This window comes from Gasterosteus aculeatus, chromosome 21, assembly GCF_964276395.1.
Source record: "Gasterosteus aculeatus chromosome 21, fGasAcu3.hap1.1, whole genome shotgun sequence".
NCBI lineage: Eukaryota > Metazoa > Chordata > Actinopteri > Perciformes > Gasterosteidae > Gasterosteus > Gasterosteus aculeatus.
The window spans coordinates 14,231,339-14,240,039 of NC_135708.1; the positions used below are offsets into that span (position 1 = coordinate 14,231,339).

The following is an 8,701-nucleotide window of genomic DNA, read 5'->3' on the forward strand; positions in this document are numbered from 1 at the left end:
TCTTTTTTTAATCATAGCATCTCCTTTTACATTTGAGTTTAATGGATGTTATTTTTTATCATATCAGCTAGAGAGCCCTCTAAAATAAAGGAGTGCATCAATGTATTGATGTCAACAAAATTCAGAGCAATATATTCAACTGAACTGTAATTTGAGTTAACCTCCTCTGCTTTCTGCAAAGAAAAAGAAATTCTTTACTCGGTTACAAAATCTTAAATGAGCTATACTATGTGCTAAGAGCAAATGAATAAACCAGATACTGAATATATCCTGCAGTGACCACATTGAAAACTTCTTTGCAGCAATATTTATTCTGGATTTTAGAATCGTCTCAATTAACTTGCATGTGTCGTTTTATCTTAAGATGACCTAGTATGAATGAGAGAAGAGCACACCTGAAATATCATGTGTCCATAGCGTTAAATAACGCGTCTCATTTACTCCCTAACAACGGATTCCCAATGTAACCACACCATTGAGTACTTTATCACACCAAAATCGAGAAACCAAAGCATGTACATCCCACCTTAATAGCGTAAAGTATCCACATTGATTAGTTGATTAGGTGTATGATCAATTAAAACAGGCTATTGCAATGCAATATGGAAAAGCACACAACAAAAGCTGTCCTGCCTTAGGCCTGCAATAGCCATAACTCCCTTTTCAACATGTACAACCGTGATCAATAACTACACTAGGCCTCCAATTCATTGAAATTCAGTTCATAATCTACTTTACGTATCCATCTAGCCTGCCACATCAACCACATATAGAGCCAATATGTCAAAACTGTTTTTACATTATTGTCGAAGAACTCGACACATAACCTACTAAGTATAGTAGGTTATGTGTCAAAATATGCCTGCGGTGCATTTTGGTGGTAGATTTTGTATGTTTTTTCCTAGGCTAAAACCAAAATACACAACTATGTCGGTATTCGTGAATAGGGCATTTAAAGTCAGAGGTATGGAAGCATTTCTATGTAGCAACTCGAAAATACACAGTGCTCACCAAACAGGTCTTTATTAATCTCGGGCGGTGAGAAAACATCTATGGGGTGGGGGCATAGTTATCACATTCTGGGGCCAGTGCAGCCCGCCATATCTGTGTATTACTTTAAAATGAATCCTTTCATACTAATACAATTATGACAGAATGCCAAGTGCAAAAAAAATAAAATGATAACATGATGATAACATACTTATCGGGTTGCAATAAAGTAACTGGCAAAACAATTTAAATATTTCAAAGAAACAAAAACATATCTAAAACGTTTTTTTTTAAGCTGAAACATTGTTTCTGTAACTTTAGCAATCCAAAAAGTTGGCAGCCATGAGCAATTCCAGTGCGATCTCCGGAGCGATGGGGAATTCTGGGATTTCTGTGGAGCTGTTGGTGTAACGGACCTTGTAGGTGAAGTACATGCAGACCTTAGACAGGACATGAGAGGGAATCTCCCTGAAGTTCACTTCGTTGGTTTCATTTTCAGCAAACTGACCTGTAGATGAAGGGTTACAGTAGGTGTCTTGAGCTTAAAACAACACATATGGACATAGAGCTCTGAATTCAGGCCACGTAAAAAATAATGAGTGACCTATCCTGGATATATCTGCAAAATGGCAACCACAAAGAAATACAAATTTAACAGGAGGGGTACCTCCTGTTAAATTACCACTGTACGTAGGGAGTATAGTGCCACCTTGCGGACATCTAAAATTAACTTATTGTTAAATTAATACACCAATACCGTGAGTATGGTCGTGCACCAGCAGACTCAATCCCAAATCTCAAGTAACAATGTTTTTATTTAAGTTCAATTCTGTTCATTATAAGTTTACAAAGAGACGAGGTTGTCTTAGTATTTAAAAAGGATCAACCCTGATTTTAAATTTGGACCAAGGAGAACAAGTCAGTTTTTTTCAGACTGTGCATGCCTGAAGCAATTAGGATGGCTACTTTAACATGCCAAATAAATGTAATCCCAGGTTGTACAACTCTACAGGGCAGTATGACGAGTGTTAAAATCCTCTGCAGGAATTCTCACCTGGTCCGCTCAACATGGCTTTGATAGTCCCAGATGTCAAAGCATGTTCTCTTTTTACAATAAATTCGTGGCCATCTGAAGAGATCAGCTTCACATACATGGCATCTGGCCCTTCACAGCCACCGTAGGTCCTCTCTTCACCGTCTGTGAAGCGACAGACACTGACATCACTGAAACAGGTGGTAGCCAAGTGCTTTGCTAACACACACATATACATTTCACCAACTGTAATAACATTAGTGACTTGGAATAATCGCCGCAGATAGTCAGACGGCTGTGATTTGGCCCACAAGCGAAAATACTGATTCGCGAACCCGACATGTAATGAATTGGGAAACCGGATTTTTAATTTCTAGCACGGTACGGGATCATTTACAGCCCGGGTCAGTTGATCACTCACCCATCCTGTCTCCAAATTCCTGTCGACCCTGAAAAGAAGCATAAGGAAAAAACACGTTACAAAACACCACTGGCACGATCGAGTCTTAATGAGGACACAATGTTCCCGGAACACACAATATCAAGTGGCCTTCAGCGGGGCGCCGGCTGTAGAACTGTGAAATTGTGTTTTCGTTAGCAAAGACTAGGCCTCGTTTCTCAGCTGACACCGTAACGTAAAGAGGGATCACACAAATGGCCGAAGCTTGCGTTACGAGTAATGTGCCACAGCGTAACGTCGAAATCGGTTACAACGTACATGCAGTTGCAGTTGTATCTGATCTGAAAATTAGATACGTCGGAATTCATTTGTCCATCAATTGGTTAAGTGGCTCCGCAGCCGGGAGTGTTAGCCAGCAAGCTAACTCCTTGTCAAACGAAGGATAACGCTATAATTTATTGCATCGAGTATTTAGTTTTCATATTCATTTCGGAAAACTTCCCGAAACACGCCAACAGAAAAAAGGACTTGGGATCACAAAACAAAGCGGTGTTTCTTACCACTCTGTAGAAAGTGGAGTGAAGGACTGCGTTTCTGTTTCAGCTAACGTTAGCCACCAGGCTGCTACCCGGAACCAGTTTGTGTGAACACTCGTCCGCGATAAATATCTTCCGTGCGGTTGATTTTCGGGAGAAGTGGTCCGCCGCCGTCTAAAATCGTGCCATGCAAAAATGTCCGTTTCCAAAATTAAAATAGTAGTAACATAATTTGGGGGGGGTTAACACCTTGTAATTACGGTTGTAACGCTAATCAGAAAATTGCCAAGTGATAGAATAACGCGCGAAGCAGAGGCTATTCCTGGACAAATAATCTCTACCCGACACGTTTAAATATGAGAGAGGAAATATGATGATGCATTATTTAATTATAAAGAAGTGCCGAAATGACTTGAAATTTACACTGGTTTACAGGGCATCCGTGGAGAGTTGAGATTGTACTATGCCACCTTTGGGGGGCGCCTGTGTTTCAGGTAATGTTGTTTAACGGTCTTCAGCTGTGATGGGGGAGAACAGGTGCTGATTGGACATGACAGAGACATTTTGCAGGCCCTTAAATCTGGATTTATCATTCAAGAATGAATGAAAGCGGGATTTAGAAAGAGAAACTACATTCTTTTTAATGTCCAGTTTGTAGAAATCAATATTATTATTGATATTAATTTAATAACAAAAGCACAAGTATTCAGCTATTTGAATAGTATTATAACCTTACACGCTCGCCCACAAGACCCACATTAAAAAAACTAGATTATAAAGTGTGTTGCTTGTGGCTTGTATCAAGAAACAACCACTACAGTTCACTAAGTCCGCACGTTGTGTCCGCCATAGAACCCAGACAGTTGGGCACATACTGCAGTCACGGTCAGATTCAGAATGTGACTTTGCCCTGATCCTGCCTGGAGTTCTGTTTATGGGGGAAAAGTGATGACTGTTGAAAGCTGAGACTTCCATATGGACGCAGAGTTATCCGAGCTGTGGCACGAACAGCAGCCCAGCACAGTTAATGTTCCTCATGAAAGACGGTAAGGAGTTCCTAATGCTATTGCTCATAGACAGATATTAAGGTTGTGCAACTTGTGGGATAAAGGGGATATTTTTTTCCAGACCTGTTTAATTGACCGTGCCCATTGCTACAACAGATTTCAATGGTGACTTCTGCAGAGGTGACACCTGACCTGATATTTGTCTTACAGTAATACCAGGCTTAGCTATGCTGTCAGTTTGTGTTCAAAAAGTTCCAGTAGCCTGTTGACTCACTTACACACACACACACACACACACACACACACACACACACACACACACACACACACACACACACACACACACACACACACACAACAAAAAACAATCACTGACCTTCCAGTCCCCATTACACCATTAGTGCTTATGATCAGAGCGTGCGGGTGTCGGCATGCGCTTTGATGTGTCTCTGATACGACTCACCCCGCTGCAGCTGCTCTCAGCTCTATTTCGGGGAGGCCGCTGTGGGCCCTTAGAACAGGGCTTCCTTAACATACACATACACACACACACAATAGATTCGAACAATCTTGTCAGGCCAAGTGACATCATCTGTCCTTTTAACACGACAACTGCATACTCTGTCAGATCACACTTTCTTGCACACACCCACGGCATTCTGAAATGGTGGGATGCAGTTAACGTGCTACAGAAGGCACTTGTCCATCTTTACGCTTGTTAGCCTAATTACCTGTTGATGTTTGTTTAGAATCTTACTCAAATGGGTCACATTCAGCATAGTTTTGCATTCTCATTGGCTTGGAATTGTGCAGATACATTCACGTTTACTTGGTTATTATTAATATATATATATATATAATTATTTATTTTCAATATTTCCATACTAAGTAAACATACAATTTTATGTAAAGGTGGATATGGGATGTTGGATAAGTAGATACGACAAGGACTTAAAGTAATTTGACTACCTCATTTTTATCTACATCACTGTCAATATAAGTTGGTCAAATGTCAACACATTAATTTATGAACCGAACAATTGCTCAGTTGAAGAGGACGTGAATGAAACCAGGTCAGAATTTTAGTCATTGTAGGAAAAGATGGGGGAGGAATATCGCTCTGAAAAGAGGAAAAGGCCTGTCACAATGAATTTGAGGGTACTGTCCCGTTAGCCTGCAGCGAGTCACAGTGCCCTGCAATCCTTGTGTTGCTCCCAATCCCAGCATCCAATGGCCCGTCAGAAACAATCATATCCCATCGAATGAAAGGTAATATGTAAAGTGTGTATGTGAACATGCAACGTAAAAAGAATATGTATTAATTTAAAAGAGCTCTGCTTCTATTTTTTTTTTTAACGACAATCAGCTGTAGTTATATTGTGTTGTAATGTGAAAAAACACATTAGACTTTGACTTTATAGTGTTTTTTTAAGTCCAGGAATGCTAGCCATCAACTTATGCAACCATGACGACAATGCGCTTTGTCACAGGCACATAATGCATAAGAAAAATAACTTTAACAGTCACCAATGGACTCTTTACATGTCTGTTTTCGACAAATCCGTGTTAGTTTATTGTCCATACTGAACGAACGCCTCAAATGGCATAACAGATGGATAAATGGACTTGACAGGCATTTACTCCCAATAGCTTGAGGCTAATGCACCGTGTTGTTTGTTTGAACTATGATGACTCACCCTAGAGACCCCGACGATAAAACCCTCACCGGAGCTCACTTGTCGTTAGATAAACAGGACTTGACAAGTACAATACTGTATGAAAAATGGCACGTGGTATCATTTATGACACATTAAGTGATGCTAAGCTAGGCTTGCTATGCAAGGCATGGAAAGGGAATCTGCTTAATACTGATGTCTGAGCAACAGTTTTTTTTAAACACCGGACACCGATATCTTCTCACTGCTTACTAGCCTCAATCCAATTTTAGAAGGAAAAGTTGCGTTGTTAGTCATAAGAAGAAGGCTTGGTCTCAGAGATCTACTAGTTCATCTACAAGTTACGGAGGAGTTGACAATGAGTATTTGTTGCTGTTGACAGGTACTCCTGTTCGGGATCATAGCTGTCACTGGAATCAGTTTTATGGCTTCTATGAAGGTACGATATGCTTATACGGTTTTGGTTTATATATGTCCAGGACTGCTTGTGCAACAAAATCTTGTTCAGAATAGTAACAGAGATATTCTATACTATTACTGACAAGCTTCAAATGGAGGTTTTATGTACCAGAATGACACACTCTGATAGTAAGTAAGTAGAGTAATCTATGAGGAAAAATTTCTGGGATACTATAACTACCAGTAGCAATGACAACTGACATTATAATCTTTGATTCAATGTAAACCAACACGGTTGAAAATTCTGATAAACAAATAGAAATATGATCTGACATTTACTGCTGGCCCAATCATCTCTAAGATTGACACTATGCAAACAGCGTGAGAGGAAGGAACTCTGGTTTTGCAGCGCCTGCCGTCGTCGGGGGGGCAGAGGGCCGAGCAAGTGCAAGACGTGGCGTTGCTGATTCCGGGCAGGTGCCACGGCTGCTGTAACGCTACACTAATCCAAGGCCGATCAGCAGTGGAAACAGGACAATCTCACCAGAGACAAACTGGGGCGCCTGCCCACGCCAGCCCCACAAATGCGAGGCCCCCCGACGAAGACTTTGATTTCGCACCCACTCCCCGTCTCCCACCCACCTGGATGTCATTATGAGAAGGTCATCACGAGGCCATCGTTGCTGGGAGGAGAAGCGCGGATGAGACGTCGAAACTCTGCGGTGCAGAGCTGAACGTCACCGCAATATATTACGTTCCATTGATGTTTGTGGTTTATTTTATGATGTGCTGTAGTGTTTATATTTCAAGAGAAAAGAAATATGAGAGATACACAACATTTGGTTTAGTAAGGCATAACATCTTTATTGTTATACACGTAAATTGATCTCCAAAGACTTTGCACAAATCAGTAGGGTAACTTGAACCTTGAGATATCAAAAGTCTCGCGCAGTTCCTCGTTATATCTTAAAATGCTCAAACAAGTACATCTGCCTTTTACATCCCCAAATGGTACATACAGTACAACCAATTAGAAATAAAGTTTTTTTTTTCCACTGTCAAACATTTTCCATATGTGCATTACATTACCAATTACAAACAAGTTATATTCATTGTCAAAATACAGGTGTGCAAATTGTTAGAAAAATACCAACTCATACCAGATTCTGGATTGTGCTCTGTAAAAATCCTTACAAATAGTATATAATAATCTATATATAAATGACTCCAACATGCAATGTTGCATTTCAGAAATGTAGCCTATAGACAGGCTGTTCTGTTAAACCCTCGGAAAACTCCAGTCCTCACCGTGCTCTTGTAAAGACAGATAAAACAAGAAAGGAGGATTTAGCAAAGACAAGGGGGGGGGGGGGGGGGGGGGGGGGGGGGTGGTATTGTTATTTAATACATCACATTTGTAATATAACATATTTTCTTTTTAAATAATATAGTGTCTTGGTCTGCTTCTGCTGTTTATTCCACAATTGAATGAATATATTCTGATAGTTATGTGGACGGTTTGCCAACATCTAACAGACGCAATGTGCTGCTCATTGCACGGACGGTTGAGTTAAACCTCAAAACGGAGTGGCAGCAAAGAAAACACAGACATATTAAAGCCCTTTTTATGATGACCAATGCTCACAATCACTTCAGTTGGATAAATAATCAACCTGGGTATTCATGACAATACTGTATATGTCAACCATATAAATAACCACTTAAAATCAAAAGAAACTCATGCCATACCTTGCAACAAAGACTACAAACAATTGCGATGAGGCAAGTTAAAAGCATGACTCAGGTGACGAAAACAGTGAAAGAATCCTTCCCACAAGACACAGTTAAGACAAGGATGGCATCTCCCAACCCCCTTTCCCCCCCACCCCCCTCCTCATCTTTTTCTGAGGTAAACAGAAGTACTGTTAAAGACTTATAAAGGCATCTGTCATTCTCCCTGCTGCCACATTTTCCCATGGCCTCAAACCTGAATAGATTCAACCTCCACTGTCCACACGACAGTCTCGATCCAGTCTCACGAGAACGCGCGCCCTGCTGGGCCTGGGGGAAGCCGTCGCGTGAACTGCCTTCTTTGCATTTTAGTGGTATGATGACAACATTGAAAGCAAAGGATTAGAAAGAAGGAATTTGAGCAAAAGGGGGTCATTCTCCTCCTGATTTAATAAATAACATAAGACATTTGTTACTTCACTCTTAAAGAGCTAGGTAGCTTTTAAAAGTGTGAATCTCACATAAACACAATGCTGGCTGATAAGTATCACCCTCCCGCACAAAACCGCTCTATTCTAGTTTTGAGAGTCTTGTCAAAATGAATTCAACATAGGATTGTTGTAATGGCGCTCACCCCACCCCATTTTTGGAAAAATATGCTATAAGCTTTATTTGGAAAAACCAATACAAAACACATTGCACGTTCAGTTACACGAATGTGTCAAATTACAACTTAATTGTGAGAAATTAGTCAAATGTTAAAATAAAAGGGGAAAACAAATTTATTCACTCATTTTGAGAGGAGAAGAAATTTCCATTTCGAACTACAAGACTGCAAGTAACCAACATTCAGAGAACAACAACAAACAAAACAAAACAATAAAACAGAAAACAAACAAAAAACAAAATTTTTAAATTGTACCATGCAC

At 40.2% G+C, this 8,701-nt stretch overlaps 1 protein-coding gene and 1 long non-coding RNA gene across 2 annotated transcripts; one reads left to right on the forward strand and one right to left on the reverse strand.

Annotated features, from left to right (window-relative positions):
• Nucleotides 1-1,007: 1,007 nt before the first annotated feature.
• eloca (elongin C paralog a) lies at nucleotides 1,008-3,424 on the reverse strand. Its single transcript, XM_040167155.2, has 4 exons — nucleotides 2,984-3,424; nucleotides 2,445-2,472; nucleotides 2,045-2,188; nucleotides 1,008-1,498 (listed from the first exon to the last, which is right to left on the reverse strand). The coding sequence occupies exons 2-4, from the start codon at nucleotides 2,446-2,448 to the stop codon at nucleotides 1,308-1,310; spliced, it is 339 nt and encodes a 112-aa protein (XP_040023089.1). The 5' UTR covers nucleotides 2,449-2,472; nucleotides 2,984-3,424; the 3' UTR covers nucleotides 1,008-1,307.
• Nucleotides 3,425-5,941: 2,517 nt separating this feature from the next.
• LOC144390018 (uncharacterized) lies at nucleotides 5,942-7,104 on the forward strand. The gene is made up of 2 exons (XR_013454074.1): nucleotides 5,942-6,081; nucleotides 6,403-7,104. It is a non-coding gene; the product is annotated as an uncharacterized LOC144390018 (long non-coding RNA).
• Nucleotides 7,105-8,701: the final 1,597 nt, after the last annotated feature.

What these genes read in the sequence shown, in the direction of transcription:
- eloca (XM_040167155.2), bottom strand. An exon ending in AGCCATGTTGAGCGGACCAG is followed by an intron (nt 1,499 to 2,044) that starts GTGAGAATTCCT and finishes CTTCATCTACAG; the next exon opens with GTCAGTTTGCTGAAAATGAA.